The sequence below is a fragment of the Cervus elaphus genome, chromosome 17 (genome assembly GCF_910594005.1).
Source record: "Cervus elaphus chromosome 17, mCerEla1.1, whole genome shotgun sequence".
Taxonomy (NCBI): Eukaryota; Metazoa; Chordata; class Mammalia; order Artiodactyla; family Cervidae; genus Cervus; species Cervus elaphus.
In genome coordinates, this window is record NC_057831.1 from 36,808,915 (window position 1) to 36,828,980 (window position 20,066).

At 37.3% G+C, this 20,066-nt stretch overlaps 1 protein-coding gene across 5 annotated transcripts in view; it reads right to left on the bottom strand.

Annotated features, from left to right (window-relative positions):
* Positions 1–20,066, bottom strand: part of HERC3 (HECT and RLD domain containing E3 ubiquitin protein ligase 3) — a 132,863-nt gene that overhangs the window by 84,259 nt on the left and 28,538 nt on the right. For all 5 annotated transcript variants that reach the window (XR_006334645.1, XR_006334646.1, XM_043870861.1 and 2 more), the window contains exon 4: positions 599–758. Coding sequence is in view for 3 of the 5 variants with exons in the window: in XM_043870861.1 (XP_043726796.1) it covers positions 599–758 (160 nt within the window). In the remaining 2 variants the exon portion in view is untranslated. The remainder of the gene's footprint in view (positions 1–598; positions 759–20,066) is intronic.

Below are 20,066 nucleotides of genomic sequence, written 5' to 3' on the forward strand. Positions count from 1 at the left end.
TGAAGGTAATTTGGCCTATTATTAAAGAGTAACAGGTCAGCTTTGTGACTGACCTTTAAAGTGTCTAACTGGATAATTGATTTACGCTTGCAATTTTAAGTTAAAGGTTAATAAGTGCAGCATGTGAAAAGAGGTTTTTTAATTTAAACATTTAATGAGTTCCAAACACTACCAACAACAGGCTATTGGGATAAATGAAGTATAGTTCCCAAACAATTCATATTTTTTAACTGGAGATAAACACTTCTATCAGGCTTCCCTTGTGGCTCAGCTGGTAAAGAATCCGCCTGCAAATCGGGAGACCTCGGTTTGATCCCTGGGTGGGGAAGATCCCCTGGTGAAGGGAAAGGCTAGTATTCTGGCCTGAAGAATTTCATGGACTGTGTAGTCCATGGGCTCGCAGAGTCGGACACAGCTAAGCGACTTTCAAACACTTCTACAATTACAATTCTAGGGACGAGTGTTGTAACAGCATAAAGCATGACAGTGACTCAAAGGAAACAACAATTATTAATAAAAGAAGAAACCAGAATCCAAACCAAGGAGTCTAACAAAGAAACTAGCAGGAAATAACCTTTACAGTAACTGACATTCTTACCTGGGTACTGCCACAGAATCCTCAGTAGTCATGAGTCCCAGCTGCCCATCACTACCCGCACCCCAGGAAAAGAGCTGGCCCTGGTCACTGAGGGCCAGACTGTGGGACTCGCCACATGCCACATGGACAATGTGCTGATCTGCCAAAGCTCCAATTTGCTCTGAAAAAAAGGAAAAATCAAAGGAGGAAAATGTAAAGCCCAGAAAAAGGAATTACACAGAATTAGCATCCGAGGCAGTTGTGTTTTTCAAAGAGAACCACTACATCTGTGGGGAGAATACAAATTTTCTATGTTTCTGAAAGCTATCAATTTAGACCCCAGTTATACTGGGCAGCGCACACACTCCAGACATTCTCTCCTGTGTCTGGTGCTTCTCCCTAGAAAGATGCCTTAAAGATTCAGTATTTGGAGGTGTGGGACCAGAGAGGACTCAGTGTAAATAGGAGTGAGGCTTGTTCCTAAAAGCAGTGGGACTGAGGAAGATTCTGCCTGGGAGCAATGAGCCCTTCCCCATCCACAAAAACACCCGTTTCTCCTCAGTTCTATAACATAAGTCTGTCTATGCATCTAGCCAGGAGGATTTCTCTGAGAAAACTGGCCCAAAAGAAAAGACCCACAGCTACTGGCAATGCTGGGTCCCCCTAGGAAATGTCCAGCTTCCCACTAGTTAACAAAACTTGCCCATATACTGTTCTGCTTACATTTTAGTATCTCACTTTTAAAAATAAAAGGCTGGACAAGGACAATCACATATGTGAAGACCATTTAACATAAAAATTAAACAGCAAAGAAAACAGAAGGAAGGAAACTCTGAAGAAAATGATCAAGCAAGGAACAGAAAAAAAAAATCTTTAGATCATTACCAATACAAGACAAGAAGCTTCCAACCTTCAGAAAACAAACAAAATTACCTTGGAAAATGAAAATATAACAGCACAAATTTAAAGGAAAAACCTTCAGAAGCAGGATGGGGAATAATAATTGACATTTTCTAAGAAATAGAACAAGAAGTCAAAGAGCAAAACAGGCGGAAAAAGAAGAGAGAAATGAGACTATTTCAAGAAACTCAACAATGGAAAAATAAGAATCCCCAAAACAGAATGGAAAAAAACAAAGTAGAAATTTTCAAAGACAGGATTGCTCATAACTGAAAGACATGAGTTTCACATTGAAAAGACTGATTTAAAACCTCAGAATAAAGAGAATAAGGACTGAATTTTAAAAAGAAGAACTACTTCAGAACTATGTAGCAGCCAATGAAGGAAAATTGGAAGGAATGTCTCCAAAGTGAAAAATGACATACAATCTGATGAGTTTATATTACATGAGCTTCACAGTTCTGTCAGAGAATAAAGATTACATGCAAATGAGAAAAATGAAATAATTAACTCCAGGAAACATTAAATGCTTTATCAGAAATAAGAACAATCATGGTACACAAAGTCATAATAACCAAATAAATATAATTTATTAATTTACATTAATCTGTCAATCAATTTAAAATATCAACTATATGGAAAAGATGAGCATCTAGGAGTAAGAAAGAGGAAAGGCTGGGCGGAAATATAAAACCAGAGTAATCTTTCCCGGTAGAAAGCCTCTAGATCATGTCCAATATTGAAAAAAATCAAGAAATAGCATTATAAGCATGCTATTTATAAATATAAAGGCAAACTCCCCCCCAAAAGTTTCAAGAATTGAAAGTGATGGCCTCTGCAAGTGAGACTCAAGGATGGGGACAGGAGAGGTAAGAAGGTGTTATTTGACCTAAACTCAGGTCAAATAACATATAATTTTTCTTTTTAATTAAGCAGCTGAAAACATGCTCATGTCAGAGAAATCTGAATTATCTCAACTGCTTTCATTCCCACAACCATTTCCTTTACCCTCTACTCGCCATTAGGCCCTAACTCCCAACTCAGTCTTGTCCCCCACACTAAGAACAGTCCTGTATTTACTTTGGGAAAACTAAGAAACTCCTACCAAAGTAGCTCAGGTGAATCAGATTCTTCCTTCCTTCACCAAATTTCCACACTGTGCTGTAGTTCTAGGACTTCAGCAGCTTTTACGTTCTCTTGTGCCTGAGTGCCAGGCTCCTGATACCTCAGCCAGAACCAAGACCTGCAGCCCTGATGGCTGACCTCCTATGCCAACCACCAGTCTTTCCTGACTGGATGTTAATGTACAGTGTTGTTACGGTTGTTGTTCGGTCTCCAAGTCACGCCTGACTCTTTGCAACCCCATGGACTGCAGCACACCAGCCTTTCCTGTCCTTCACCATCTCCCAGAGTTTGCTCAAACTCATATCCATTGAATTGGTGATGCCATCCAATCATCTCATCCTCTATTGTTCCCTTCTCCTCCTGCCCTCAATCTTTCCCAGCATGAGGGTCTTTTCCAATGAGCTGGACTTGGCATCAGGAGGCCAAACTACTGGAGCTTCAGCTTCAGCATCAATCCCTCAGATGAATATTCAGGGTTACATTCCTTTAGGATTGACTGGCTTGATCTCTTTGCTATCCAGGGGATTCTCAAGTCTTCAATTACCTGCCAATCCTGATGAAACTGGAAACTTTACTGATGAAGTAAGTAAGCAAAGTCAAGTCAAGGGACAACAGACTCATCTTTAAACTTGGAAAGGAGCAATTGTGTCAGCCTTCCTTCTGGTCCAACTCTCACACCCATACGTGATTACTGGGAAAACCATAGCTTTGAATACATGGACCTTTGTTGGCAAAGTGATGTCTCTGCTTTTTAATACGCTGTCTAGGTTTGTCACAGCTTTTCTTCCAAGGAGCAAGCCCTAGGCAAACCAATTCCTGTCTCATCACACATCAGCCACCAAAACAGACACGGAACCCCTATTTCACCACAACACAAGTTGCAGCCCCAAAGGCAGAGGTACCATTCAGTAATGCAAAGATTTGTAGAGAATTAAATCCTAGTTGTATCAAGTCCAATTTATTTCATTTCTCCTAGCCAGAAAACTAAGCTCATCTGATTCATACTAGGAATCTGTTACAGTGAAATTTTAATTGCTCTTCTAGAATCTACTCCCTGGGTCAACTGGGAATACTTTGTTCACAGCTCTCACTGAATACACCCCTGCCCCAGTTGGGAGCATTCAGGCTACAGTGCACATGTTCATGCGTAATCTCTTCTGATTCATTCTGTCAAGACTGTATGCTATATTTTGCAGATCATGACAGAAACTCAACCCACACATTTAGATAATTAAACACACTAAGGAAATATTTGGCATTTTTTTGACAATAAAAGTATATTTTATTTCTGATCCTTTCACAAGAAGCAATTTAAGATCTTTAGAAGTCTTCAGCAAGGTTAGCAACTCTGAGTGAGCCAAGGTAATAGGGCAGAACAGCAGCAAATGTGGAATGATGCTTAGGGCAAGGCAGCACTTCAACTGCACTCAGTTTTTTAGGATTACTGCTAGTTGGCTTTTGAGCCCATCATAATTTTTTAATGTGTTTTCAAACTAATAGTAAGTTGGGCAGTGAACCATCATAGGGTGGTAATAAAGAAGGATGTTATGTGCCTGGAAGGCAGATGGATGCTGCTCGTGTGAACTTAATCCTTGCAACAATTCTGTAAGGTTTCACCTCTCTAATAACCCCTGCTGAGAAAAAGTGTGTTACCTGGTCAGAGTACACAACTAAATGAGCGGTGGAGCTAGGACTGGATCTCAGGTCCTCCTGACTTCCAAGCCCATTATACCCACAAGTCTGTATCATCTACCTTCATGGAAAAGAACTAGGTGATTTTAAATCAGTCACAGTTACTACCCTGACTGTCTGTTTCAATGAGAAATGTTATCGAGTGGTTTACAGTTAACTCTGATTTTCATTTCCCACTGAACTCTCATTCTAGTTCACGTCTTGCCTTCTGCTGCTATACTCCCTGGACAGTTTTTCTCCGAAGTACTATCAACCTAGTCTGAGGGGTACAGCAGGCTTTTACTGAAAGTTTGGGATAGTGGAAATGAACTCAGCAAACCACTCAGAATATATCCAAGTTCCCTGCAGATCCCAACAAAGAGAATTTCCTAGTACCCATCTTCCTCCTAGGGGCCCCTGGCTTCCTACAACTTGGCAAGATTCGCCCTCATTTTCTTTGCTTCTGTGTCTGAAAGGTCTTATTTCCAAGCCATATTCCAACTACTTTCTAATTTTCATCTAAACATTTTTGGGCAATCTGGGCTATGCTTAGTGGGATCTCAACGCTAACACAACTCACTTTCAAGTGACCACTCCCCCCCTCCTAAGAGTGTTATTACCATAGAAGAAATTCTACCTTGTTCCTGAGCCAAAGCACTCAAACTAAAGTCAACTTTTTAAAAAACCTTTTTATATTGTCATACAGCAAAATGAACCTTTTTTAGTGTACAATTCTATGAATTTAAGCACATGTAATCAGTGCCACAATCAAGAAACAAAATGGTACCATCAGCCAGAAAAGTCCCTTAAAGTGTTATCTCTAAAGGGCAAAGAGTTTTATCCCTTAGTCATTCTCTCCTCATCCCTAACTCCTGGTGACTACTGACCTACTTTCGATAACTACAGTTTTATATTTTCAATATAATACAATCACAGAATGCACATAATAGAATCATATAGTATTTAACCTTTTGAAATTATTTCTTTCACTCAATATGACAACTCTGAGATCCATCCAAGTTGTCATATGGATCAACAGTTTGTTCCTTTTTATTAATATTAGTCAATAGTATTCCATTGTATTATGGATGTACCACAAAAGGTTTTTTCCCATTTTAAGCAATTATAGAGATGCAATCCACATGTGTGCACAGGTTATTGTATGAAAATAAGTTTTCATTTCTCTGGAGCAAATACTCAGGAGTGGGTATTTTAACTTTCCTGTACAGTGTTGGGTTATTTTAAAAATAGAATATGATGATCTCTACACTGATTGTTTTGCTTAGACTATTTAGATTTAAAATAATTATTGATATGTTTGATTTTGTGATCTTTTTTAATTTGCTGTTCTTCCCTATTTTTCCTCTGCCCTTTTACCTCGTTTCTCCCTATTTTTGTATTAAACATTTTCTAGTGTTCCATTTTTATTTATTGTGTTTTTATTATATCTTTGATTAATTACTTATATTGTAATCTCTAGAGCAATCACAAGTATTTAGCTTTTCAAAGTGTAATTAGAATAAATCATTTACCATTTAAAGTGGAATTGAGAGACTTTACCACAATATAGCTCTTTACCTCTCTTTAAGTTACAGTAATCTTAAATATTACATCCGTATACACTGAAATCTCTGTAACAATTTTATAATTTTTTATTTTAATCATCAAGACATTTTTAAAGAGTTCAAGAATAGTCTATTATATTTATTGAGATATCTACTATTTCTGTTGCTCTTCCTTCATTTAGCTCAGTTCAGTCGCTCAGTCGTGTCCAGTTCTTTGCAACCCCATGCATGGACTGCAGCACTCCAGGCCTCCCTGTCCATCACCAACTCCTGAAGCTTGCTCAAACTCACGTCTATCGAGTTGGTGATGATATCCAACCGTCTGATCCTCTGTCACCCCCTTCTCCTGCCTTCAATCTTTCCCAGCATCAGGGTCTTTTCCAATGGGTCAGTTCTTCACATCAGGTGGCCAAAGTATTGGAGCTTCAGCTTCAACATCAGTCCTTCCAATGAATATTCAGGACTGATTTCCTTTAGGATTGACTGGTTTGACACCCTTGCTGTCCAAGGGACTCTCAAGACTCTTCTCCAACACCACAATTCAAAAGCATCAATTCTTCAGTGCTTGGCTTTCTTTATGGTCTAACTCTCACATCCATAAGACTACTGGAAAAACTGTAACTTTGATTATGTGGACCTTTGTCGGCAACGTCTTTGCTTTCTAATATGCTTTTTTAATATGGTCTAATATGGTCACAGCTTTTCTTCCAAGGAGTAAGCGTCTTTTAATTTCATGGCTGCAGTCATTATCTGCAGTGATCTTGGAGCTCCCAAAAATAAAGTCTGTCACTGTTCTCATTGTTTCCCCATCTATTTGAAATGAAGTGATGGGACCAGATGCCATGATCTTCGTTTTCTGAATGTTGAGCTCTAAGCCAGCTTTTTCACTCTCCTCTTTCACTTTCATCAAGAGGCTCTTTAGCTCTTCTTCACTTTCTGACATAAGGGTGGTGTCATCTGCATATCTGAGGTTATTGATATTTCTCCCGGCAATCTTGATTCCAGCTTGTGCTTCATCCAGTCTGGCATTTCACATGATTATTCTGCATGTAAGTTAAATAAGCAGAGTGACAATATATAGCCTTGATGTACTCCTTTCCCAATTTGGAACCAGTCTGTTGTTCCACGTCTGGTTCTAACTGCTGCTTCTTGACCAGCATACTGATTTCTTAGGAGGCAGGTAAGGTGGTCTGATATTTCAGTCTCTTTAAGAATTTTCCATTTTGTTGTGATCCACACAGTAAAGGCTTTAGCAAAGTCAATGAAGCAGATGTTTTTCTGGAATTCTCTTGCTTTTTCGATGATCCAACAAATGTCAGTAATTTGATCCTCTGGTTTCTCTGCCTTTTCAAAATCCAGCTTGAACATCTTGAAGTTCATGGTTCACGTACCATTGAAGCCTGGCTTGGAGAATTTTGAGCATTACTTTGCTAGCGTGTCAGATGACTGCAATTGTGCAATAATTTGAACATTCTTTGGCATTGCCTTTCTTTGGGACTGGAATGAAAACTGACCTTTTCCAGTCCTGTGGCCACTGCTGAGTTCTCCAAATTTGCTGGCATATTGAGTGCAGCACTTTCACAGCATCATCTTTTAGGATTTGAACTAGTTCAGCTGGAATTCCATCACCTCCACTAGCTTTTTCGTAGTGATGGTTCCTAAGGCTCACTTGACTTTGCATTCCAGGATGTCTGGCTCTAGGTGAGTGATCACACCATCGGGGTTACCTGGGTCATTAAGATCATTTTAATACAGTTCTTCTGTGTATACTTGCCACCTCTTCTTAGTATCTTCTGCTTCTGTTAGGTCCATACCATTTTTGTCCTTTATTGTGCCCATATCTGCATGAAATGTTCCCTTGGTATCTCTAATTTTTTTGACGTGATCTCTAGTCTCCCATTCTAGTGTTTTCCTCTATTTCTTTGCACTAATCACTGAGGAAGACTTTATCTCTCCTTGCTATTTTTTTAAACTCTGCATTCAAATGGGTATATCTTTCCTTTTCTCCTTTGCCTTTTGCTTCTCTTCTTTTCACAGCTATTTGTAAGGCCTCATCAGACAACCATTTTGCCTTTTTGCATTTCTTTTTCCTGGGGATGGTCTTGATAACTGGCTCCTGTACAATGTCATGAACCTCCGTCCATAATTCTTCAGACACTCTATCAGATCTAATCCCTTGAATCTATTTGTCACTTCTACTGTATAATCGTAAGGGATTTGATTTAAGTCATACCTGAATGGTCTACTGGTTTCCCCTACTTTCTTTTGTCTGAATTTTTCAATAAAGAGTTCATGATCTGAGCCATAGTCAGTTCCCAGTCTTGTTTTTATTGACTGTAGAGGTTCTCCATCTCTGACTGCAAAGAATATAACCACTCTGATTTCGATATTGACCATCTGGTGAGGTCTATGTGTAGAATCTTCCTTCATTACTGATGTAACAATATTCCCTCTGGTATCATTTTAACTATTATTTAGTAAAGGTCTGCTGGCTGTGAATTTTCTGCCTTTTCCTTTGTCTGAAAATGACTTTGTTCTACCTGGTTTTTTTTTTTTTTTTTGGCTGAATATAGAATTCTGGGTTGATTTCATTTGTTTCAGCACTTAAACACCTCACCACTTATGGCCTCCATAGTTTCTGGGATGAAATCCACATTCCCCTCTAAGTAATACGTTGTTTTTCTTTGGCTCCTTTCAAGTATTTTCTTTGTAGTTTTCAGAAGCTTGATTATGGTCTGTTGTCATATGGATTTCTTTGGATTTATCTTGCTGGTTTACTGATTTCTTGAATCTGCATATTTATGTCTTTCGCCAAATTTGGAAATTTTTCAGCCATATTATTTTTAGCACTACCGTCTTTCTCTCGTCTCCTGCTAGGATTCCAATGACATGAATGTCAGACCTTTTGTTCTTGTTCCACAAGCCCCTGAAATCCTGTTAATTTTTCTCTCTGCCTTTTTAATCTTTGTTACTCAGTTTGCATGATTTCTATTGCTCTTCAACATCACTGATTCTTTCCTCTGTCATCTTCATTCTGCTACTGAAACCATCCAGTTTTGGTATTGGTTCTTCTTTATATCATCTATTTCTTAGCAAAGAATTTCATTTGTCCATTTGTTTCCCAACAGTGTGAGCCAACTTCTTCAAAAATTTGTACCATAGCTACTCTAAATAAAGTCTTCAGATAGTCCCAATATATGTCACTTCAGCATCTGCTGTCTCTCATGTTTGTGGAGATGTTCCTGGGTTTTCCAATGCTGAGTATGATTATACTATGAACATTCAGAATATTATAAGATTCTGGGTCTCATTTAAATCTTCTGGAGAATGATAACAATTTTGTTTTAACTTTCAAAGTCTTTGCATGCTAACTGGGTTTGTGTCCTGCGTGTGCCACATAGTGGCCAGCCTGAAACCTGAGTGGTTGTCTACTTGTTAGGTAAGTTCTCAAAGTCATTTATACGCTAAGCAGGATCAGATACACACATGTACCTCAGGGATGACCCCAAGAGTTCATAAATAACTATGTGGAGTTGCTTTCCCAAGCTCCTCCTCCTCTGCTATCTCTCAGTTACTTTCAGGTTTCCTGGGGCTCTCTTTTTAGCTCTCCAGCCTACATACTGTGCTTCCACAGCTGCGCTTACCTCCGGCCAAATGGCAAGGGGACCAGAGAGGGAAAATGGTAAACTCATTGCCAATTCAATGGCACTTTAAATTCTGGTCTTCTTTCCCAATTCACCTGCTATTATTTGCTTTTCAGAGTCCTCAAAAGGCTGCTCCAGGCACTCTATCCAGGTTTTACAATTGCATTCAGTAGGAGCAACAGGAAGGAAGGTGCTTAATCTGCGAACTGGAAACCCAGAGTGTGATATTTAAAATAATATTTTTTTTTCCCTACTATGTGTATGTGTCCACAAACTGATTTGTTCCACTTGGCTAAAAAAAAAAAAAAAAAAAAAAATCAAAGGCACAACTCTCCCACAAATGCTCCAACTACAATTGTGTTTAACCTAAAAGCTTGATTCCCAGTGGCAGGCAGTATCTCTGAGCAGCTGACGCTTCCATTTAAATTATCTGAGCATATCAAACACTTATTTGCATAATCTTATGTTTGCCCAAGTTTAAACAATCATTCAACCAAATATTTTCAACTAAAGAATTAGAGAAAAGATTAATTACTATTGTAACTAAAGTCGATTGACTTTAGAGCAGTAGGTCTCAGTTCAGGACCAGATGACTTTAATATTGGGCTTTAATGCTCACATACAAAGCCTGAAAACACTTATACACAATGAAACATGTTTGAGAATAGTTTCTTTTTAAAGCCACAAATCTAAGTTTACCATAAGCCAAAATCACTGACTAAGTCAATTAAAACATATGGAGAAAAATAAATAAAACATATGGAGGCCTGTCACAGGCCATGGGAGGGGAGAAGACTTTGTGTCTGAGTCATCAGCACTTCACTAGTCAGAATAATATCAGCTGCAGTCAGTGACTCAGTTATTTTCAAGAACGCAGAATTGCCAACTATGGCATAATCTAATGCTGTAAGATAATTTTAACAGAGAAAGATTATAAATTAGGAAACCACCTGACAGCTCTGATAGAGGAAATCCTAAAAGCAGAAGGGACACAATACATATAAAATCGTGTAGTTAAATGCCTAAGTCCTCCAGGTGATAATTTAAGATCACTCCAAGAAGACTGAAATCTTAATACTCAGTCCAAAATATTAATGGTCCCTCAAAGTTCAGCTCACAGCTTACCAAGGACGCTTTATCTCTCACAAAGCATTTTGGCACCACAGCATCTGTTTGGGCACCTACAAGAATTCGAACGTAAGCTCCAATAAGTCTGTCTCTCATTAAAGAAATGCCAGGGAATACCTGTTGAATATATAGTGTCTCAGGTAGCAAAATGCAAAGTCAGGCTTTAAGATGTCTCAAATGATCAAAAAAAAAAAATTATAAATTCTGGTGCTATAGTTCCTATTAAAGGAGAGGAAAACAAACTAGTTATTTCAAATTACTAGAAGCGTTTGCTTGCTCCTTGGAAGAAAAGTTATGTCAAAACTAGACAATGTATTACAAAGCAGAGACATCACTTTTCCCAACAAAGGTTCATACAGTCAAAGCTATGGTTTTTCCCGTAGTCATGTATGGATACAAGAGTCGAACCATAAAGAAGGCTGAGCGCCAAAGAATTGATGCTTTCGAACTTTTGTGCTGGAGAAGACTCCTGAGAGTCCCTTGGGCAGCAAGGAGAGCCAACCAGTCAATTCAAAAGGAGATCAACCTTGAATATTCACTGGATGGACTGATGCTGAAGGTTCAAAACTTTGGTCATCTGATGGGAAGAGCCGACTCATTGGAAAAGACCTTGATGTTGGGAAAGATTGAAGGCAGGAGAAGCAGGTGACTGAGGATGAGATGGTTGGATGGCATCAATGCACATGAGTTTGAGCAAGCTCTGGGAGTTGGTGATGGACAGGGAAGCCTGGTGTGCTGCAGTCCATGGGGTTGCAAAGAGTTGGACACAAGTGAGCTACTGAATAACAAGGGGAGAAAGGGATATCATCATCATCACCCTTTATGGGGGAATGGAGAAAATAAAATATTTTCAAAAAATACATGAATCAGAGAAGTGACAGAACCATGACAGATCCATTCAGAAAAAATAAATTAATCTGCACCAGATTCACTAAATAGAAGATTGTCAAGAAAACCCAGCACCACCCCCACCCTGGGCCCACTGCCCTCCCCCAAGCCTGTTCTGTGTGTCTTCTTTACTACATGAGGCTTCCTCACATAGGTGTGATCAATTATGACCTCCATTTCCAGCCCCTCTCCCCTCTGGAGAATACGGGGTCGGCTAAAAATTCCAGGCCTCTAATCACTGCTGGGTCATTCTGGTGACCCATCCCAGCCCGGAAGCCCAACCAAAGTCACCACATTAAAACAAAAGATGTGAGTTCCCTGGTATGCTATTGGTTAGGATTCCGGGGGCGGCGGCGGAGGGGGGGTGTGTGTGGCGGGGCAGGTTCAATCTCTTGTCAGGGAACTGAGATACTTCAAGCCCCCCAGCATGTCCCCTCCCCCACCAAAAAAAGATGCTCCTAGTATCCCAGTACTCTATTATCACTTAGAAATTTACAAAGGTTTCAGGAGCCCAGTGCCAAGGAACAGGGATATATATAAAAAACATTCTTACATATATATTTCCTATTATGTCACAAATATATTCTCATCCTCCCAATTTTCACCACATACTACAGTTAACACTTGCTATTTTACTCCTTAGAGCTCAAACTCCCTGCAAGGCAGCCAAAACCCATGGATGATCCAAAAGAGAATTAAAAAACCCTCTACAGAAAATCACAAAATACAGTGAGAAGCTGTGCAACCACAACAAAATACTTTCCACTCCCTTTCTTTTCCAAGAGGTTGTGTTAGAAGTCTCTCTTTTTTACTCACCATTTAAACTGTGGTAGATGTAAAAACTGTCTTTGATTAAACCAAAATAATAGAAATAAGTTGATCAGCTTTTAGGGAAAAAAATGAAGGACCAGAAAATCAAATTTATGATACAAATCCAATTTATATCTCCCAAAAAAGTAAACGGTACACACCTATGTTAGCATGGGCTTCCCAGGTGGCACTAGTGGTAAAGAACCCGCGTGCAATGAAAGAGACAGAAGAGACACAGGTTTGGACCCCTGGGTCGGGAACATCCCCTGGAGGAGGGCGTGGCAACTCCAATATTCTTGCCCGGAAAATCCCATGGACAGAGGAGCCTGGCGGGCTACAGACCATGGGGTTACAAAGAACTGGACATGACTGAGCGACTAACATTAATAAACTACCAATCAGTATAAACTTTAAGGCAAGCATTTTGATAATACTCCAGAAGCTTTAGAATTTTGCATGTTCCTTGATCCAACAGTCAAATTTCTAAATGTATTCTAAAGAAATACTATATACTGCATTGCTACTAACAAAAAATATAGAAATCAAATTGGGATTATACACTATAAATTGAAATAGGCAGCCATTAAAAAGACTGATATAGATCAGTATGAACATCCAACATGGAAAAATATTCATGGCATATTAAGTGGAAAAGAAAGTTACAAAGAAGTATTACAAAATGACTTCATTTGAAAATTACATTGATGTTTAAAAAATATTGGAAAGGTATATTTCAAAGTAATGTTTTATCGTTCAGAGTGATAGAATTAAAGAATAAAACACTTTTATTTGCTTCTCCTTGCTTATGGGTATTTAAACTGTGAGCAATATACATATATTATTTTTGTAATATGGAAAATGTTTAAGCTTTTATAAAAGGACTTTTTACCACTTCTGTGTCTTACATCTTTTTTCAACAACTCAAATTTTTTTCATTCAATGTGATATAGCAACAGGAGACCATTTCCAAGACTGCCACTGCTTACTATTTTAGACTATATGCCACCTTATACACAGTATCACTGTGTAATCACAAGGAGAGCTGCTTCTAGAGAGGCTTCATAAACACACTTAATTCCCACTTGCTTTTATAGACTGCGTAAAGTTTTATCACAGCAGGTAAAACGTCCCTGCACTGAGACCAATCTATAGAATTATAGCCCTCTGTCCATGTTTTCTCTTAAAAACATACGTGTACATAAACTCACAAACCAGAATATAGAGATAGATTGATTGCAAGACCCAACTCTATGTAGTCTTTAAAAAAAAACAACCTCTAAATATAAACACATAGAAAAATAAATAAACAGACAGACAGAGAAAGATATACCACGCTAACACCAATCAAAAGAAAGCTCAAACTGCTATATTCACACCAGGCAAGGAGGATTTCAAAACAGTGAATATCATCAGGGATAAAGTATGATATTTCATGATGTTAAAAGGAACAATTCCTCAAGAAGATCTGACGATCTTAATTGTGTACACACCTACTAACAAAGCTTTAAAATGCATATAGCAAAATTCAAAGAGTCAGAAGAAATAAGCAAATCAGCAATGATAGTCAAAGATTTCACCACTATTCTCAGTAAATTATAACAAGTAAACACAAAATCAATAAATATACAGATCTTAACACTATCACCCAACCTGATCTAATTGACATTATAAAACACTATCCACCAACAGCCAAAATACACATTTTTTTTCAAATGTACACAGAGTATTTTACAAAGATAGACCATATTCTGGGCCATAAAGCAAATCTGAATAAATTTAAGAGGCCTGAAATCATATAAAGTATGTACTCTGACCACAGAATATTCAACTAGAAATCATTAACTGAAAAATATCAGCAAAATCCCTATATATTTGGATGTTAAACTAATCACTTCTAAATAACCCATGGGTCAAATAAGAGAAACTATTACAAAATATTTGAACTGAATAAAATTAAAAACATCCAATGAAAATTTGTGGAATACACCTAAAGTGATGCTTAAAGGAAAAATTTTAGCATGAAATGCTTATTAAAATAGAAATGGCACATCATTGATTTAAATTTCTACATTAAGAAACTAGAAAAATACAGCTAATTAAGTACACAGTAAACCAAAGGAAATATTAATAATATAAAAGCACAAATCAATGAAACAAAGAAAACCAAGAAAGATTAAAAACAATCACTAAAATAAAAAATTTTTCTTTGAAAATATTAATAAAACAGGTTAACCTCTAGCTAATCAAGAAACAGAGAAGGCACAAATTACCCACATCAGAAAAGCAAATCTTACAGACATGAAAAGGATAGTAAGGTAACATTATGAACTATTTTTTGCCAATAAATTTGACAACTTAGGTGAAGTGGACAAATTCCTTAAAAGACATAAACTAGGAAAACTCATCTAAGATGAAACAGCTAAGCTAACTAGTCCTACATCTTTTTCAAAAATTGAAATTGTAACTAAAAAATGTTCACACAAGAAAACTGTAGCCTCAGATGCTTTTACTAGTGATTTGACCAATCATTTAAGTAAAAGATAATAACCTATAATAAACCTATATATAATACAGGCAAATTCTTCCAGAAAACAAAAGACGGAACACTTCCCAACTCATTTTATTAGCCTACCATGACCCACAAAAAAAAACCAAAGGCACTACAAGAAAAGGAAACAATAATCCTTATGAACACAAATCCTTATCAAATTTCTAGAAATCAAAAGCAGCCAAGTGGGATTTATTCCATGAGTCTGAGGTTGGTTTAATGCTCAAAAATAATCAATATAATTTACCACTTAAAAGTGTAAAAATGAAAAGAAAAAAGAAAAATAATACAATCAACTCAATAGATTCAGTATAGCATTTAACAAAATTCAACAGTCACATTTTTTTAATAGAAAATCATTATATTTAATGGTAAAAACTAATGCTTTCCCTCTAAAATAAGGAACAAGGTAAGGATGCTCTTTTTTATAACCTCTATTTATCACTGACTAGAGTTCATTCAGTAAAATAAGGCAAGAAAGTAAAAGACATACAGACTGGGAAGAAAGAAATAAAATTGACTTGATTTACAGATATTATCATTTATGTAGAAATTTCTAAGGAGCTTACAGAAAATGTAACCAGGACTATTAAGAGAATTTAGCAAGGTGATTCAAGACCAATACACAAACAATTAACCATATTTCTATAAACTACAAAAAAATTAGAAACTATTTCAAAATACTATGTATAATAACATCAAATATTATAAATTTAGAAACAAACTATGTGCAAAAGCTGTATAGAGAAGTACAAAACATTGCCAAGAAAAATTAAAGACCCCAAAAATGGAAAATATACCATGTTCATAAATCACAATAGTCAATATCATTAAGATGTCAGTTTCCCCCCAAACTGAGCTATAGATTCAATGTAATCCTAATGAAAATCCCAGCAGGCTTTTTGATAGAAATTGGAAAGCTGATTCTCAAGTTTATATGCAAAAGCCAAGGACCTAGCGTGGCCAAAACAGTTCAGAAGAAGAAAAATAAAGTTAGAAGATTTATATTATTGCACTACATACTCTGAAGATTTACCAAAAAGCTACAGTAATCAACATAGTGTAGAACTAAGGATAGACATGTATATTAGAAAGAATAAAATGTCTCAAGATAGACTACCACACATACGGCCAACTGGTTTTCAAAGGTGCCAAAGTAATTCAGAGTAGGATACAGTCTTTTCAACAGTGGTCCTGAAAACTGGATATCCATAAGCAAAAACTGAACATTGACCATATTAAAATGGATCACAGGCCTACATGAAAGAGCTAAACTATAAAATCTGAATTAGAAAACTTAGTAGAAAAATCACTATAATCCTGAGTTAGGCAAAAATCTTAGGTTCCAGAAAGCATGAATCACAAAAGCTAAAACTAATAATTGGATTTCATCAAAATAATTGCTCTTCAAAAGACACTGTTGAGAAAATGAAAAGGAAAACCACCGACTGAAAGAAAATATTTGCAAAATATCTCTCTGATAGAAGACTTGCATACTGAATAAAGAACGATTACAGCTCAAAAGTAAGACAAGCAATTTGATTTTTCTGTGGTGAATATAAAATGAATTTATTCAGGTAAAACTCCTAAAAGAATGCCTGGTAGGTAGAAAATACAATGTGAGTCTTTATTACTCTCCCCCACTGGCAATTCGATATTTTTTTAAACAGGCAAAATATCTGAACACACACTTTGCCAAAAATAAGACATACAAATGGCTAAAAACAGGCTCATGAGAAGTTGCTCAAGATTGTTACTCATTAGCAAAGTGCATGTTAAAACCACAAGATTTCATTATATATCAATTTGAATGGCTGAAATTAAAAAGACTGATGGCACCAAGTGATAGGGAGAAATCACAGCAACTAAAACTCTTATAAACTGTGAGGATAAATGAAAATCACACAGTCACTGGAAATCTGACAGTTTCTTAAAAGTCAAACATACACCTACTATATGAACCAGCAATCCCAGTTCTAGGAAATTGCTCAAGAAAAATGAAAACACATGTCTACCCAAAGACTTGTACTCAAATGTTTATAGCAATTTTACTCAAAAGAGCCCAAACCTGGAAAAAAACCCAAATGTCCATCAACTGGTTAATGGATAAACAATGTCATGTGTCCATAACAAAGAATATTCAGCAAACAAAAACAAACCACCGAATCAACAATGTAGAAAAAAATCTCAAAAGCATTATTCTAACAAGCCAGACACAAAGCCCACTTCATGCATGATTTTATTTACATAAAATTCTCAACGTGTCAAAATTATGGGGACAAAAAGCAGATACAGGGAAAGTAGCTGGTGTGGAAATGGAATAGACTGTGAAGGGCATAGGAGAAGTTTTGGTGGATGAAAAAACCTTCTGCATGATGACCGCAGCAGTGGTTATTTGATTCTCATGACTTCAAAACTCATTAAATTGCACACTTAAAATGGGTTAATCCTACTGTATGTAAATTATAGCTTTAGAGTTGTTAAAAACAAAGTATGCCAGAAAAAGTACAAGTTTTTCAAAGTTTTTTAGATATCAGAGATCTGAAAATAAACAAGATTGGTTCTGCACTTCAGTTCACTCTGACTAGAGGCAAACAAGGTATATGAACTGATGTTACAGCAGTGTGATGAAAGACACATGCACAGAAGCAGTGATTACAATAGAAAATGAGCAGCAGAAGCCCTCAGGAAGTTTCAGTATATGTTTCTAAGTACATATACCTGCATCAATCCTGGCGTCCAGAATCAGAAAATTTAGGGAAGAACAACAGACATCTGTTGTTGTGATTTCTTTTTTAAATTGCCCACGTGATTCTGATATTAAGAACAATGTACTGAAAAGCTTGACAACACCGGGTTTGACAACAAAACCGAAAAAAAGAGACAAATTTTAAATATTTTGTGCATCAAAAGATACTATCAACAGAGTCAAAAAGGAACCCACAAAACGAGAGAAAACTTTTCCAACTGACATATTTAATGAGGGAATAATATCCAAAATATATACAGAACTTCTAAAATTCAACAAAAAAAAACAGCCCAATTCAAAAATTGGCAAAGGACTTAGACATTTCTCCAAAGAACATATACAAATGGCCAGTGAGCATATGAAAAGATTCTCAATATCACTTAATCATTGCATGTGTGCTAAGCTGCTAAATCGTGTCTGACTCTGAAACCTGCGGACTGTAGTCCACCAGGCTCCTCTATCCATGGGATTTTTCAGGCAAGAATACTCGAGTGGGTTGTCATTTCCTCCTCCAGGGGATCTGCCCAACCCAGAGATCGAACCCATGTCTCCTGCACTGGCAGGCAGACTTGTTACCACTGAGCCACCCAGGAAGCCCTCACCAGTCATTAGGGAAATATAAATCAAAAGTACAATGAGATACCACCTCACATTCATTAGGACGGCTACTGTCAGAAAAATAAAAATAACAAGCGTTGGTAAAGATATGGAGCAACTGGAATCCTTGCGCAGAATGTAAAATGGGACAGCCCCTACAGAAAACAGTATGGCAGCCCCCATCACAATTAAATATCTAGCAATTCCACTGGAGAAGGCAATGGCACCCCACTCCAGTACTCTTGCCTGGAGAATCCCATGGACAGAGGAGCCTGGTGGGCTGCAGACCATGGGGTCATGAAGAGTCAGCACGACTGAGCGACTTCACTTTCACTTTTCACTTTCATGCACTGGAAAAGGAAATGGCAACCCACTCCAGTATTCTTGCCTGGAGAATCCCAGGGACAGAAGGAGCCTAGTGGGCTGCCGTCTATGGGGTCGCACAGAGTCGGACACGACTGAAGCGACTTATGCAGCAGCAGCAGCAATTCCACTTCCAATTCCACTTGGTATATACCAAAGAGAAATGAAAGCAAGGTCTCCAAGAAATTGGTATATCCATGCTCTTAGAGGTATTGTAATAGCTAAAAAGAGAAAGCAACCTAAATGTCCACTGATGGATGTATGGATTAAAAAAATGCAGTATATCATAGACTGAGTATTTTTCATCTTTAAGGCACTTCTGACACATGCTACGACACAGATCATATGAAGTATGTAGTTACAGTATTCAAATTCATAGAGATAGAAAATAGAGTGGCGGTTGGGGGTGGGTGGCTTGGGAAGGAAATGAGGAGCTACTGTTTGAGTTTTACAAAATAAAGAGTTTTGGAGATAGATGGTGGTGATAACAGAACAACATTAAGAATGCATTTAATACCACCAAACTGTATATTTAAAAATGGCTAAGATGGTAAAATTCATGTTATGTATGTTTTATCACAATTAAAAAAAGAGGAATCACTGCATTGATTCTGAACTTGTTATATACATGGAGTACCCACTGTATCAGTAACAGTAAAAGAGCCAGCACTTACTGCTTCCTATGTGCCAGGAACTGTTTTAAGTGCTTTATATGTTTTACCTCCACAACAACCCTATTAGGCAGGCATTCTTAGGGACAGATTTGCATTTTAAAAAACTCTCAAACCCTCATACACTACTAGCAAGAATGCAGAATGGTTCAACCACCACCGTGGACAATATAGATAGATAATTGGCAGTTCCTCAAAAGGTTAAACATTGAGTTACCTTATAACTCAACAATTTCACTCCAAAGTATGTGTCTAAAAGAAATGAAAACATATACTAACACAAAACTTGTGCACAAATGTCCACAGCATCAACCAACTGATGAAACAAAATATGGTATATTTATACAGTGGGATATTACTTGGCAATAAAAAGGAATAGAGTACAGATACATGCTAAAGCATTGATGAACCTTGTTAACATTATGCTAAAAGAAACCAATGATAAAAGACCACATAATGAATGATTCCATTATATTTACATGAAAAGTCCAGAACAGGAAAATCCAGAGAGACAGAAAGTAAATTAGTGGTTGCCTAGGGCTAAGGGTTGGGGGAAAAGAGCTGTGTGACTGCTAATGAGTATGGGATTTCTTTATGGAGTGATGAAAATGTTCAAAACTTGATTGTACAACTCTGTGAACATAATTAAAAAAAAAAAAACCTACTGAACTGTATGCTTTAAGTAGGTAAACTATTTTAATATGTGAATTATATCTCAATAAAGCTATTATTAAAGAACAAAAATACCTCAGGGTGGGGACTGGTTCCAAACTTTAGTCAGCAGGCTGTCATAGCAATTATCTACTACCGATGTAATCATACGGGCTTCT